This window comes from Oncorhynchus clarkii, chromosome 17 (genome assembly GCF_045791955.1).
Source record: "Oncorhynchus clarkii lewisi isolate Uvic-CL-2024 chromosome 17, UVic_Ocla_1.0, whole genome shotgun sequence".
In the NCBI taxonomy this organism is placed as follows: Eukaryota; Metazoa; Chordata; class Actinopteri; order Salmoniformes; family Salmonidae; genus Oncorhynchus; species Oncorhynchus clarkii.
In genome coordinates, this window is record NC_092163.1 from 80,864,671 (window position 1) to 80,881,456 (window position 16,786).

The following is a 16,786-nucleotide window of genomic DNA, read 5'->3' on the forward strand; positions in this document are numbered from 1 at the left end:
TCATTTGGGATTCATACCTAGTATTTCCCAGTCTGGGATAGAAGATAAAACAGGTCACCCCCCCAAAAAATGAAGTATTTGTCACGGTGATGGATTGAGTAATACGTGATGTTCTAAACCTGTTGTCAGACTGGTTATATTGCTTGATACAGGGTGCTATACACATCTAGGCTAGGCTAGCAGACAGATCCTGGTTTTGCCCGTGTCTCACGTTCAGTGTTTACATCTCAGAATAGGATCCGTTCGCCCTATCCAATTAAATCTTATTCACTTTAATCTAAGACGGTAAAACTTATCCTAGATCCTACTCTGAGACTCTTTAAGAAAATGGGTTTATATCTATATGCGTTGACCCTATTTCAAGGACATGATACTGTATATGCACTATGTATCCAAAAGCATGTGGGCAACCCCTCAACTTAGAGGATTCAGCTTTTTCAGGCACATCTGTTGCTGACAGGTGTATAAAATCGAGCGCACAGCCATGCAATCTCCATGGACAAACATTTAGAGTAGAACGGCCTATACTGAAGAGCTCAGTGCTAAAGCTGCCCCGGATAACTGTAAGTGGATCTATTGTGAAGTGGAAAAGTCTAGGAGCAACAACGGTTACAGCCGCAAAGTGGTAGGCCACACAACCTCACAAAACAGGACCGCCGAGTGTTCATCTGTCCTCGGTTGCAACACTCAATAGCGAGTTTCAAACTGCCTCAACGTCAGCACAATAACTGTTTGTCGGGGGCTTCATGAAATGGGTTTCCATGGCCGAGCAGACGCGCACATTCCTAAGATCATCATGCACAATGCCAAGCATCGGCTGGAGTGATGTAAAGCTCACCGCCATTGGACTCTGGAGCAGTGGAAATGTGTTCTCTGGAGTGATGAATCAGGCTTTACCATCTGGCAGTCCATTGGATGAATTTGGGTTTGGCAGATGTCAGGAGAACGCTACCGGCCCGAATGCATAGTGCCAACTGTAAAGTTAGGTGGAGGAGGAATAATGGTCTGGGGCTGTTTTTCCCTTAGTTCCAGAGAAGGGAAATCTTAACGCTACAGCATACAATGCCATTCTAGATGATTCTGCGCTTTCAACTTTGTAGCAACAGTTTGGGGAAGGCCCTTTCATGTTTCAGCATGACAATCAAATCAAATGTATTTATATAGCCCTTCTTACATCAGCTGATATCTCAAAGTGCTGTACAGAAACCCAGCCTAAAACCCCAAACAGCAAGCAATGCAGGTGTAGAAGCACAGTGGCTAGGGAAAACTCCCTAGAAAGGCCAAAACCTAGGAAGAAACCTAGAGAGGAACCAGGGTACGAGGGGTGGCCAGTCCTCTTCTGGCTTTGCACAAAGCACAGAGCCCTGACCTCAACCCCATCAAACACCTTTTGAGATTAATTGGAACGCTGACTGGGAGCCAGGCCTAATCTCCCAACATCAGTACCCAACCTCACTAATACTCTTGTCACTGAGTGGTAGCAAGTCCCGCAGCAATGTTCCAAGATCTAGTGGAAAGACTTTCTAGAACAGTGGTGGCTGTTATCTGGCAGCAAAGGGGGACCAACTCCATATTAAAGCCCATGATTTTGGAATGAGATGTTCGACGAGCAGGTGTCCATATACTTTTGGTCATGTATAGTATATCGATGAGAGAAACATAGCCAAGCACAAGCACCAGGGAAGAAGGGATCACACTCTCTGAGTAGAAGGGGATCACTCTGTGGGTATAAGGGATCACACTCTCTGGGTAGAAGAGGATCACTCTCTCTGGGTAGAAGAGGATCACTCTCTCTGGGTAGAAGAGGATCACTCTCTCTGGGTAGAAGAGGATCACACTCTCTGGGTAGAAGAAGATCACTCTCTCTGGATAGAAGAGGATAACTCTCTCTGGGTAGAAGAGGATCACATACCTGTGTAACTCAGATCCAGTTGCTATTAAAAGTTCAACCAAAATGATTGTAGTCCTTTTGCTTGAGTCAATCAAACCCCTTAACAGAAAGATGTGACCAACAGTACCATTATCCACTCCTTGAGGAAGACAGAACGCTGGTTCACAAGGCTACAGTACCATTATCCACTCCTTGAGGAAGACAGAACGCTGGTTCACAAGGCTACAGTACCATTATCCACTCCTTGAGGAAGACAGAACGCTGGTTCACAAGGCTACAGTACCATTATCCACTCCTTGAGGAAGACAGAACGCTGGTTCACAAGGCTACAGTACCATCATCCACTCCTTGAGGAAGACAGATTGCTGGTTCACAAGGCTACAGTACCATCATCCACTCCTTGAGGAATACAGAAGCTTCCTTATGATACAGCTACAGAACAACTAGTCTTCCTGAGGCAGGTTCATATTATTTGGAGCCAGGGCATATCCACACAAAAACAGTAACCACCACATGAAGCTTCTGAAGGATTGGAGGTCAACCATCTACAGGCGATTCTCTCGTACTTTGTGATTATTTAGACTACTATTCGCCCACACCCACACCCATGTATCCCTCTACAGAGCACGGTACACATCATCTTCCATTTTATGTATTGTCTCAAGAGGATCCAAAGCCAAATAAAGACATGCCAGGAACGCCTCTGTATTGCTTTACTAAAATAATGTATTATTTTCCATGGAGGTTTAAAAAAAAAAAAATAATAAACAATAGTGAAACCTGGAATGGAGAAAACTTCTGGTAAATATACAGGAACACTGGTCTATTGAAGAGTGAAACATTGGTTTATGATCAATCACAAGTTTGGAAGCGTGAAGTTTAAAAAATCTGCTGGAGTTTCATATCTATTCAGTTTCCATGGATGTTTAAAACGTTGGTCGTTTCTCCTGCCAGAGAAAGTTGCAGATTTGAAATCCTTCTCTAATCTATTCTGCAGTCCGCTGCATGAATAATCAATGTTCTGTAGATATTTCCGCCGTCCACAGCCCAATGGAAACGGCTGAGCCTAATTAGCCAACTGATGTGTGGGGAGAAATCGGGGAGGATAACCTCCCCCCCAAAGACAAACCAAAGAAACACAAACACACTCAACCCCTAGGACCAATAGAGTAGAGGATTATGGGAGTGGAGCGCCGTCGGTAGATAAACCAGAACGATACAGAACAAAACCCTGAAACCAGGAAGAGAAAGCCCTTTTGGTGAATAAGATGCTCATTAAACTCTTCTGTAACAGATTGCGTCCCAAATGGCACACTATTCCCTAAATATATATATAGAGAGAGAGACAGAGTGAGGGAGGGAGGGAGGGAGGGAGGGAGACAGGGAGAGACAGAGAGACAGAGAAAGACAGAGAGAGAGAGAGACAGAGAGAGACAGAGAGAGACAGAGAGAGACAGAGACAGAGAAAGCCAGAGAAAGACCGAGAGAGGGAGAGGGAGAGAGACAGAGAGAGACAGAGAGAGACAGAGAAAGACTGAGAGAGGGAGAGGGAGAGAGAGAGAGAGAGAGAGAGAGACAGAGAGACAGAGAGAGACAGAGAGAGAGACAGAGACAGAGAGACAGAGAAAGACAGAGAGGGAGAGGGAGAGAGAGAGAGAGAGAGAGAGAGAGAGAGAGAGAGAGAGAGAGAGACAGAGAGAGAGAGAGAGAGAGAGACAGAGAGAGAGAGAGAGAGAGAGAGAGAGAGAGACAGAGAGAGAGAGAGAGAGAGAGAGAGAGAGAGAGGGAGAGGGAGAGGGAGATGGAGAGGGGAGAGAGCCCTGTTTGAAAGTAGTGCACTATAAAGGGAATGGGGTGCCATTTGGTAGCTGTATCATACTCATCCTGTGAATAATAAAGGGAGAAAACAGAGGATATTAGGGCAGACGATATTAACAGGCTTTTTACCATGGCTTTGCTGGACCAGCTAACTGTGATTTTATTGCCAGGTGTAAACCAGTAGGTGATTATGTTAAAGCGTAGACCTCTGTCAAACTGGAACCGCAGAGCAAAACTCTAGGCAACAAAATGACACATTAATCAAATGCATGTGCATGTGCATCACATTACAATTACTGGTTGTTTTAACCAGCAGACGTTAGCAGGTTGTATCACAACCCGGACGTGATTGGGAGTCCCGTAGGGCGGCGCACAATTGGCCCGGCGTCGTCCGGGTTTGGACGGGGTAGGCCGTCATTGTAAATAACAATTTGTTCTTAACTGACTTGGCAAGTTAAATTAAGGTTAAATAAAAAAATATATATAAATATAAAAAAAATTGCAGGCTCAATATCTTGTTAGTTTATGAGCTAGAATATTGCTACAGCCTAAAGTTCGTCTCATGAAAATCTAGCAGAGTAACTTCCTTCCCTGTCTTCCTGACCCGGGGCTTGATCTCGGGACCCTATGTACACAACACTCCATCACTCAAAGTCAACAATACTATCTGACAGGGCAAGACTAGAGCCAACTGTCAAAACCGTGAGGCATCTCTGGGAGGGTGTCATCACGGCCAGATGGCTGCTAGGGCTTCAAGAGCCTCCCAACTCATATCTGTTTCATCTGGTACCTACAGAAGACAATCTTATAGGCTCTTATTTTGTCAAGCAGATATTGTAGTATTGTGTATTTGATTACCATTGTTATGGGAATCTCTAAAAATCTCTTCCAAAACAGTCTTTGCTAAGAGGTCAACGTGAAGATCAATGTCTTCCTAAAGCCAGAGTGAAATTGTTTATGTTGACATTATAGTACAGTAGGTCTGTACATACAAGGTTTACCACGCCAAACACCAAGTACATGTCTTCCAAATCAACTGAGTTGTTTCTAACTTGTAGCCCACAGTGGTTACCATATGATGGCATTTCACTTGAGGATCATTTAAATCACTTGACCATTTAATCACATCAGAAGTGAATCCACTTTGCACCCTTATAATATGCACATTACAGAACATTAGAGAACATTATAGAACATTAGAGAACATTATAGAACATTAGAGAACATTATAGAACATTATAGAACATTATAGAACATAAGATACCATTTTGAACATAAGAGAACATAAGATAACATACATTATAGAACAATAGAGAATATAAGATAACACTAAACACTATAACACTATAACACTAAAATTTGATCATATTACTCCAGTGTTAACCTCCCTACACTGGCTTCCTGTCAAGGCAAGGGCTGATTTCAAGGTTTTACTGCTAACCTACAAGAAAGTCAAATCCGGCTTTAAACTTCTTCACAACAGTATCTCGGACCTGCCTGGTGTGTTCCTTGTTCTTCATGATGCTCTCTGCGCTTTTAACGGACCTCTGAGACTATCACAGTGCAGGTGCATTTATACGGAGACTTGATTACACACAGGTGGATTGTATTTATCATCATTAGTCATTTAGGTCAACATTGGATCATTCAGAGATCCTCACTGAACTTCTGGAGAGAGTTTGCTGCACTGAAAGTAAAGGGGCTGAATAATTTTGCACGCCCAATTTTTCAGTTTTTGATTTGTTAAAAAAGTTTGAAATATCCAATAAATGTCGTTCCACTTCATGATTGTGTCCCACTTGTTGTTGATTCTTCACAAAAAAATACAGTTTTATATCTTTATGTTTGAAGCCTGAAATGTGGCAAAAGGTCGCAAAGTTCAAGGGGGCCGAATACTTTCGCAAGGCACTGTATCTCTCTGATTTGGTCCTGCCGTACATACTTACACGTACACTACGGTCACAAGACGCAGGCCTCCTAATTGTCCCTAGAATTTCTAAGCAAACAGCTGGAGGCAGGGCTTTCTCCTATAGAGCTCCATTTTTATGGAATGGTCTGCCTACCCATGTGAGAGACGGAAACTCGGTCTCAACCTTTAAGTCTCTACTGAAGACTCATCTCTTCAGTGGGTCATATGATTGAGTGTAGTCTGGCCCAGGAGTGGGATGGTGAACGGAAAGGCTCTGGAGCAATGAACCGCCCTTGCTGTCTCTGCCTGGCCTGTTCCCCTCTCTCCACTGGGATTCTCTGCCTCTAACCATATTACAGGGGCTGAGACACTGACTTACTAGGGCTCTTTCATACTGTCTCTAGGAGGGGTGCGTCACTTGAGTGGGTTGAGTCACTGATGTGATCTTCCTGTCTGGGTTGGCGCCCCCCTTGTGTTGTGCCGTGGCGGAGATCTTTGTGGGCTATACTCGGCCTTGTCTCAGGATGGTAAGTTGGTGGTTGAAGATATCCCTCTAGTGGTGTGGGGGCTGTGCTTTGGCAAAGTGGGTGGGGTTATATCCTTCCTGTTTTGCCCTGTCCGGGGGTGTCCTCGGATGGGGCCACAGTGTCTTCTGACCCCTCCTGTCTCAGCCTCCAGTATTTATGCTGCAGTAGTTCATGTGTCGGGGGCTAGGGTCAGTTTGTTATATCTGGAGTACTTCTCCTGTCCTATCCAGTGTCCTGTGTGAATTTAAGTATGCCCTCTCTAATTCTCTCTTTCTTTCTTTCTTTCTTGTTTTCTCTCTCTCGGAGGACCTGAGCCCTAGGACCATGCCTCAGGACTACCTGACATGATGACTACTTGCTGTCCCCAGTCCACCTGGCCGTGCTGCTGCTCCAGTTTCAACTGTTCTGCCTGTGATTATTATTATTTGACCATGCTGGTCATTTATGAACATTTGAACATCTTGGCCATGTTCTGTTATAATCTCCACCTGGCACAGCCAGAAGAGGACTGACCACCACACATAGCCTGGTTCCTCTCTAGGTTTCTTCCTAGGTTTTGGCCATTCTAGGGAGTTTTTCCTAGCCACAGTGCTTCTACACCTGCATTGCTTGCTGTTTGGGGTTTTAGGCTGGGTTTCTGTACAGCACTTTGAGATATCAGCTGATGTACGAAGGGCTATATAAAATAAATTTGATTTGATTTGAGAACGTAAGATAACATTAGAGAACATTAGAGAATATAAGATAACATAAGATAACATTTGAGAACATACGATATCACTAGAGAACATTAGAGAACATACGATATCACTAGAGAACATTAGAGAATATAAGATAACATAAGATAACATACGATAACACTAGAGAACGTTTGAGAATTTAAGATAACACTAGAGAACATACGATAACACTAGAGAACATTAGAGAATATAAGATAACACTAGAGAACATACGATAACACTAGAGAACATACAATAACACTAGAGAACATTAGAGAATATAAGATAACACTAGAGAACATACGATAACACTAGAGAACATTAGAGAATATAAGATAACACTAGAGAACATACAATAACACTAGAGAACATTAGAGAATATAAGATAACACTAGAGAACATTAGAGAATATAAGATAACACTAGAGAACATTAGAGAATATAACATAACACTAGAGAACATACGATAACACTAGAGAACATACAATAACACTAGAGAACATTAGAGAATATAAGATAACACTAGAGAACATTAGAGAATATAACATAACACTAGAGAACATTCCCCAGATAGGTCACTTTAACACTCACCTGATTCTCTGGACAGCTGATGAAAGGCATCCACTCCCTTCTCTCCATAGGATCCTTCTGATGCGACGGTAGATACGTAGTTCCAGCCCATGGCCTTGACTATGTCCACCATGGCTTGGGCTTGGAACGAGTCCGGAGGCACCACGCGAGAGAAGAAGTCGTATCGTCGGTCGTCGCTCAGCTCCGGGGCCGTGGAGGCATAGCTGATCTGAGGAATCTGAGGAGAGAGGGAAGAAGGGTTAAGATGGAGAGGACATCATAATGCCAATCATGGCTGTTTTCTCGGGTTGGGGAATGTAAAGTCGATATAGTAGTACTCTGATGCATAACAGCTTGCTCCACAAGGTGGAATACGATGTGCTGGACAGATGGCAGTCAGCAATAGGACTGCACTTGTCACACAGTACCAGTCAAAAGATATTGAAGACATCACAACTATGGAATAACACATATGGAATCATGTCGTAACCAAAAAAGTGGTAAACAAATCAAAATATATTTAATATTTTTGATTCTTAAAAGTAGCATTGATGATGACAGCTTTGCACACTCTTGGCATTATCTCAACCAGTTTCACCTGGAATGCTTTCCCAACAGTCTTGGAGGAGTTCCCACATATGCTGAGCACCTTTTCTTTGCTTTTTTTTCTTTCACTCCGCAGTCCAACTCATTCCAAACCATCTGAATTGGGATGAGGTCGGGTGATTGTGGAGGCCAGGTTATCTGATGCAAAACTCCATCACTCTCCCTCTTGGTCAAATAGCACTTACACAGCCTGAAGATGTGTTGGGTCATTGTCCTCTTGAAAAGCAAATGATAGTCCCACTAAGCGTAAATCAGATGGGATGGCGTATCGCTGCAGAATGCTGTGGTAGCCATGCTAGTTAAGTATACCTTGAATTCTAAATAAATCACTGACAGTGTCAACAGCAATGTACCCCCACACCATCACACCACCTCCTCCATGCTTCAAGGTGGGAACCACACATGCAGAGATCATTCGTTCACCAACTCTGCATCTCACAAAGACATGGAACCAAAAATCCCAGATTTTCACCTGTCTAATGCCTATTGCTTGTGTTTATTGGCCAAAGCAAGTCTCTTCATTTTATTGGTGTTCTTTAGTAGTGGTTTCTTTGCAGCAATTCAACCATGAAGGCATCATTTTGAGATGTGTCTGTTAATTGAACTCTGTGAAGCGTTTATTTGGGCAAAAAATTCTGAGGCTGGTAACTCTAATGAACTTATCCTCTGCAGCAGAGGTAACTCTGGGTTTTCCTTTCCCGTGGCAATCCTCATTAAGAGCCAGTTTCATCATAGCGCTTGATGGTTTTTGCAACTGCACTTTAAAGAAACTTTCAAAGTTCTTGAAATTGTCCGGATTGACTGACCTTAATGTCTTAAAATAATGATGGACTGTTGTTTCTCTTTGCTTATTTGAGCAGTTCTTGCCATAATATGGCAAATAGGTCTATCTTCTATATATCAACCCTACGTTGTCACAACACAACTGATTGGATCAAACACATTAAGTAGGAAAGACATTCCACTGTTTAACTTTTAACAAGGCACACCTGTTAATTAATTGGAATGCATTCCAGGTGACTACGTCATGAAGCTGGTTGAGAGAATGCCAAGAGTGTCCAAAGCTGTCATCAAGGCAAAGGGTGGCTACTTTGAAGAATCTCAAATATAAATACACTTTTTTGGTTAATGCATGATTCCACATCTGTTTTTTCATAGTTTTGATGTCTTCACCATTAACAATGTAAAATAATACAAATAAAGACAAAACCCTGAAAGAGTAGGTATTCTAAAATATTTGAGGGTACTGCACATTATCCATCATCTTATATTTTTTGAATATATGAAAATAATAAATGTATTGTCAATCATCTGATGAATAGGCCTTTCCCACTATTGATCACTATAGCCTGCATAGTTCTCTGCATTTACATGCGTGAGTCCTTTGCTCTGCTGACGTGACTAACCTGTGAGTTTAATCCTTACCTACAGTATGTGACATTGTATTTTTTGTCTAGACAGCCTTGTGTGTCTGGGCTCTGAGAAACCAGACAAATACCACTCAATAGACAATCCTGTGTGTCTGGGCTCTGAGAAACCAGACAAATACCACTCAATAGACAATCCTGTGTGTCTGGGCTCTGAGAAACCAGACAAATACCACCCAATAGACAATCCTGTGTGTCTGGACTCTGAGAAACCAGACAAATACCACTCAATAGACAATCCTGTGTGTCTGGGCTCTGAGAAACCAGACAAATACCACTCAATAGACAATCCTGTGTGTCTGGGCTCTGAGAAACCAGACAAATACCACTCCATGATATGTAGTCTGCATAACATCTAACAAGCACGTCTACAGTCCTCTGCATGTCCTTGTTTGCATGAGATGTTACTCTATATGTTATTATATTAGACAGTCCTGGCTACATGACTTGGGCTCTGAAGCCGTGTTCACACTGCAGGCCTTAATGCTCAAATCATTTGTGTTTTTCAAAATCCATTTTGCAATATAACTGACTGTCCAAACAGCCAGTTCCAAGCGACCAAGTAATTTGTGTGTGATCAGACAGCAGTAGTATGCTTACCATGGCTATGCTAGCTGTAATAGTAATGACGGGTGTGTGAGCAGTATTGAAGGCTGATTTGTGGCGGCGCTCGTGCTTCCTATAACTCAGAAGTTAGATAGCAACCTAAGGTGAAAACAAAGGCTGCCATGGCCTTATCCCATTTCCTTTGAATGTTCAAAATCATAATGTAAGAACACTTTTAAATCATCAAAGGATAAGATCCCCCAACTTTCAAAACAAGTAATTTTTGGCTAGCCACAGTTGTCAACTAGCTAGCCACAGCAGCAGTCAACTAGCTAGCCACACTAGTTAACTAGCTAGCCACACTAGTTAACTAGCTAGACACAGTAGTCAACTAGCTAGCCACACTAGTTAACTAGCTAGCCACAGCAATCAACTAGCTAACCACAGCAGTCAACTATCTAGACACACCAGTTAACTAGCTAGAAACAGCAGTCAACTAGCTAGCCAAACTAGTTATCTAGCTAGCCACAGCAGTCAACTAGCTAGCCAAACTAGTTATCTAGCTAGCCACAGCAGTCAACTAGATAGCCACACTAGTTAACTAGCTAGCCATGGCAGTGATCTAGCTAGTCACAGCAGTCAACTAGCTTGCCACACTAGTTAACTAGCTAGCCACAGCAGTCAACGAGCTAGCCACAGCAGTCAACGAGCTAGCCACAGCAGTCAACTAGCTAGTCACAGCAGTCAACTAGCTAGCCACACAAGTTAACTAGCTAGCCACAGCAGTCAACTAGCTAGCCACAGCTGTCAACTAGCTAGCCACACTAGTTAACTAGCTAGCGAAAGTAGTGAGCTAGCCACACTAGTTAACTAGCTAGCCACACCAGTCAACTAGCTAGCCACACTAGTTAACTAGCTAGCCACACTAGTTAACTAGCTAGACACAGCAGTCAACGAGCTAGCCACACTAGTTGACTTCTGTGGCTAGCTAGCCACAGCAGTCAACTTGCTAGCCACAGCAGTCAATTAGCTAGCCACACTAGTTCTATAGCTAGCCACAGCAGTAAACTAGCTAGCCACACTAGTTAACTTGCTAGACACAGCAGTCAACTAACTAGCCACATCAGCCAACTAGCTAGCCACAGCAGTCAATTAGCTAGCCACACTAGTTAACTAGCTAGCCACACTAGTTAGTCACATTAGTTAACTAGCTAGCCACAGTAGTCAACTAGCTAGCCACAGCAGTCAACTAGCTAGCCACAGCTAGTAAACTAGCTATCCACAGCAGTCAACTAGCTAGCCACAGCAGTCAACTAGCTAGCCACACTAGTTAACTAGCTACACACAGCAGTCAACGAGCTAGCCACAGCAGTCAATGAGCTAGCCACACTAGTTAACTAGCTAGCCACAGCAGTCAACTAGCTAGCCACAGCTAGTAAACTAGCCAGCCACAGCAGTCAACTAGCTAACTAGGTAGCTGTTTAGCAAGCAACAAGATATGCAGAATAAAAGTCTAAAAACCACTTGAGGTTTTACTCAAGTGACATGGCCTGGAAACAGATCTGTATCTCACTTCAAACCACCTACGAAGGTCGATTTGAGTCACTTCAAACTGCCAATGTGAACAAAGTTCAATCATGAACCAATTCTGGCAGAGATTTCCAAACAAGCTTGACAGGGATACTGAAAGTTCGATTTTTTTATGGCCGGGGATAATTGCACGTTTTGACATCTCCTTGCCTTCGGCAAAACTTCACAGCTCAAAGTTATTAATATTGAATAAATGATATATCATGAATATATTGCATATTTCAAACTGTTTTTCCACAATTAATAATTTCAATTTATGAAGTTCAGAGTTATCAGTAAAATAAGATACGATATGCCTTGCACGGTGCAAAATTGGTCCAGCGACATTCTTGGCTCATCCTGCTCTATTGACTTCTTGTGCCATACCACCGTGAATACGCCTGTTCCGGGTCGGGCCCGGTTAGTACTGGGACGGGAGACCGCCTGGGAATACCAGGTGCCGTAAGCACATTTTTTAAAAGTTAGATATCCCTCAAACTTCTAAATTAGTTTGACACACCTTGCTCTTCATTTAAATTTACATTCCATCAGAAAGTGGTCTGGGATTACTTCAACATTATGTCCATTTAGGTCTGGTCCCTTGGCCTTGTTAATTCTCTCTCAGGAGAGAGCTCCCTTAGCTGTAAATCCAAACAACACGCTGGTTTCTTCAATTAGCCCTTTGATCTCTCTTAATTTAATGGGAGGAGAGTAGAAGCAATCATCTGTAAATACTGCCCATTATTAGAGGAGTGGATAAGAAGAACGGATGTGGCTATGAGATTGTAGAAATAAAACCGGTGAAGAACAGAAGTAAAAAATTAAGTCATCAAACATAAAACGATTCAGTCCAACATCATATGACAACTGAACACTGCCAGATAGGAATGGCTATGGGTGATACACTATAGCAGTAAGCAATGGCTATGGGTGATACACTATAGTAGTAAACAATGGCTATGGGTGATACACTATAGCAGTAAACAATGGCTATGGGTGATACACTATAGCAGTAAGCAATGGCTATGGGTGATACACTATAGTAGTAAACAATGGCTATGGGTGATACACTATAGCAGTAAACAATGGCTTTGGATGATACACTATAGCAGTAAACAATGGCAATGGTTGATACACTATAGTAGTAAACAATGGCTATGGGTGATACACTATAGTAGTAAACAATGGCTATGGGTGATACACTATAGCAGTAAACAATGGCTATGGGTGATACACTATAGTAGTAAACAATGGCTATGGGTGATACACTATAGCAGTTAACAATGGCTATGGGTGATACACTATAGTAGTAAACAATGGCTATGGGTGATACACTATAGCAGTAAACAATGGCTATGGGTGATACACTATAGTAGTAAACAATGGCTATGGGTGATACACTATAGCAGTAAACAATGGCTATGGGTGATACACTATAGCAGTAAACAATGGCTATGGGTGATACACCATAGCAGTAAACAATGGCTATGGGTGATACACTATAGCAGTAAACACTGGCTATGGGTGATACACTATAGTAGTAAACAATGGCTATGGGTGATACACTATAGCAGTAAACAATGGCTATGGGTGATACACTATAGCAGTAAACAATGGCTATGGGTGATACACTATAGCAGTAAACAATGGCTATGGGTGATGCATTATAGTAGTAAACAATGGTTATGGGTGATACACTATAGCAGTAAACAATGGCTATGGGTGATACACTATAGCAGTAAATAATGGCTATGGGTGATACACTATAGCAGTAAACAATGGCTATGGGTGATACACTATAGTAGTAACAATGGTTATGGGTGATACACTATAGCAGTAAACAATGGCTATGGGTGATACACTATAGTAGTAAACAATGGCTATGGGTGATACACTATAGCAGTAAACAATGGCTATGGGTGATACACTATAGCAGTAAACAATGGCTATGGGTGATACACTATAGCAGTAAACAATGGCTATGGGTGATACACTATAGCAGTAAACAATGGCTATGGGTGATACACTATAGTAGTGAACAATGGTTATGGGTGATACACTATAGTAGTAACAATGGCTATGGGTGATACACTATAGCAGTAACAATGGTTATGGGTGATACACTATAGCAGTAAACAATGGTTATGGGTGATACACTATAGCAGTAAACAATGGTTATGGGTGATACACGATAGCAGTAAACAATGGCTATGGGTGATACACTATAGTAGTAACAGTGGTTATGGGTGATACACTATAGCAGTAAACAATGGCTATGGGTGATACACTATAGCAGTAACAATGGTTATGGGTGATACACTATAGCAGTAAACAATGGTTATGGGTGATACACTAGAGCAGTAAACAATGGCTATGGGTGATACACTATAGTAGTAACAATGGTTATGGGTGATACACTATAGTAGTAACAATGGCTATGGGTGATACACTATAGCAGTAAACCATGGCTATGGGTGATACACTATAGCAGTAAACAATGGCTATGGGTAATATACTATAGTAGTAAACAATGGCTATGGGTGATACACTATAGTAGTAAACAATGGCTATGGGTGATACACTATAGCAGTAAACAATGGCTATGGGTGATACACTATAGCAGTAAACAATGGCTATGGGTGATACATTATAGCAGTAAACAATGGCTATGGGTGATACACTATAGCAGTAAACAATGGCTATGGGTGATACACTATAGCAGTAAACAATGGCTATGGGTGATACACTATAGCAGTAAACAATGGGTATGGGTGATACACTTTAGCAGTAAACAATGCCTATGGGTGATACACTATAGTAGTAACAATGATTATGGGTGATACACTATAGCAGTAAACAATGGTTATGGGTGATACACTATTGTAGTAACACTGGTTATGGGTGATACACTATAGCAGTAAACAATGGCTATGGGTGATACACTATAGTAGTAAACAATGGTTATGGGTGATACACTATAGTAGTCAACAATGGTTATGGGTGATACACTATAGCAGTAAACAATGGCTATGGGTGATACACTATAGTAGTAAACAATGGCTATGGGTGATACACTATAGTAGTAAACAATGGCTATGGGTGATACACTATAGCAGTAAACAATGGCTATGGGTGATACACTATAGCAGTAAACAATGGCTATGGGTGATACACTTTAGTAGTAACAATGGTTATTGGTGATACACTATAGTAGTAAACAATGGTTATGTGTGATACACTATAGCAGTAAACAATGGTTATGGGTGATACACTATAGTAGTCAACAATGGATATGGGTAATATACTATAGTAGTAAACAATGGCTATGGGTGATATAAATAGCTGTGCAGCTCCACTCCCCATCTAATCTGACAGAGTTTGAGGATATGCAGAGAAGAATAGGGCAAACTCCCCAAATACAGGTGTGCCAAGCTTGTAGCGTCCTAGCCAAGAAGACTCAATGCTGTAGTCGCTGCAAAATGTCCTTCAGCAAAGTATTGAGTAAAGGATCTGAATACTTATGGAAATGTAATATTATATAGTTTTTTTTTGTTATACATTTGCAAACATTTCTGAAAACCTTCTCCATTTCTGAAATTTTAGAATCAGGCTGTAATGTAACAAAATGTGGAAAAGTCAGGAGGTCTGAATAATTTCCGAATGAACTGTATAGAAAACATCTGACTTCTGATTGGGTGTAATTGGAGGTCTACCAAGTATTTCAACAGTGCCATGGGGAATCAACAACCTTCCACCTTCCACCCTCTGACTCTTAGGCCTTGAAGTTTCTTGTTTCCTGTTCTCTGTCTCGCTCTCTCTCTCTTCCACAGGAATCAACAACCTTCCACCCTCTGACTCTTAGGCCATGAAATTTCTTGTTTCCTGTTTTCTGTCTCGCTCTCTCTCTCTCTCCTATCCAGAGGAATCAACAGCCTTTCACCTTCCACCCTCTGAATCTTAGGCCTTGAAGTTTATTGTTTCCTGTTTTCTGTCTCGCTCTCTCTCTCTTCCACAGGAATCAACAACATTCCCCCCTCTGATCTCTTAGCCTTGAAGTTTCTTGTTTCCTGTTTTCTCTCTCGTTCTCTCTCTTCCACAGGAATCAACAACCTTTCACCTTCCACCCTCTGACTCTTAGGCCTTGAACACACACACACACACACACACACACACACACACACACACACACACACACACACACACACACACACACACACACACACACACACACACACACACACACACACACACACACACACACACACACACACACACACACACTAGGGCTGGACGGTATACCTTATTTTATTTCAGTATACCCCAGTATTGATGCATAGAGCGGTTTGGGTTTTTACTTTACCTTCTATAACGTAGTTTACACCGCTACTTGAATCATCCTTCCTCGCTCTCTCCTCTTTCCACACAGACCTAGCCCCGCCTCCTGTCACTCAAGGAGAACATGTGCAGTTGCTTGACCACAAGACACTTGCATGCAGTCTGTATTAGAGGTTGACACAGGAGTGAAAATTAATTTTGGTCCTGGTTTTGTCCTGTCCATTTCTTTCCTGTACTGTCCTGACCCCACAACTGATCTATAACTCCGGAACATTCCTGTCCCATCCCATGCTCATTTTATTGCGCACAGAAAGATATAGGCTATTGTGTTTTTTTTTTTTAGGAAGAATTGAAAATAAATTAAGTAAATGCAATATGTGACTGTGATATGTGGTTGTCTTAACTTATTTTTGCACTGACTGTAGACCCAAGTCTCTCTGGATAAGAGCGTATTCTAAATGAACTATAGGCTGGAGTTGAGTCAGTGTCAGTGTGTTGGCAGCAGCCACTCAATGTTAGTGGTGGCTGTTTAACAGTCTGATGGCCACTAACATTGAGTGGCTGCTGCCAACACACTGACTCAACTCCAGCCACTTTAATAATGGGAATTGATGGAAATTGATGTAAAATATATCACTAGCCACTTTAAACAATGCCGTGATTGGGAGTCCCATAGGGCGGCGCACAATTGGCCCAGTGTCGTCTGGGTTTGGCCGGTTTAGGCCGTCATCTTAAATAAGAATGTGTTCTTAACTTAACTGACTTGCCTTGTTAAATAAAGGTTAAATAAATGTTTAAACATTGTAAACACTGGGCCTAGCCTACACAGTTGTTGTTTTTAATGAAATGCTCCACACATGACATACTTAC

The 16,786-nt window shown here is 42.0% G+C and overlaps 1 protein-coding gene across 1 annotated transcript in view; it reads right to left on the bottom strand.

Moving 5' to 3' along the window:
* The window catches only part of LOC139369950 (metabotropic glutamate receptor 7-like), a 372,213-nt gene that overhangs the window by 255,712 nt on the left and 99,715 nt on the right, over positions 1–16,786 (bottom strand). The window contains exon 2 of the mRNA XM_071109233.1: positions 7,455–7,671. Within this exon, the coding sequence (XP_070965334.1) occupies positions 7,455–7,671 (217 nt within the window). The remainder of the gene's footprint in view (positions 1–7,454; positions 7,672–16,786) is intronic.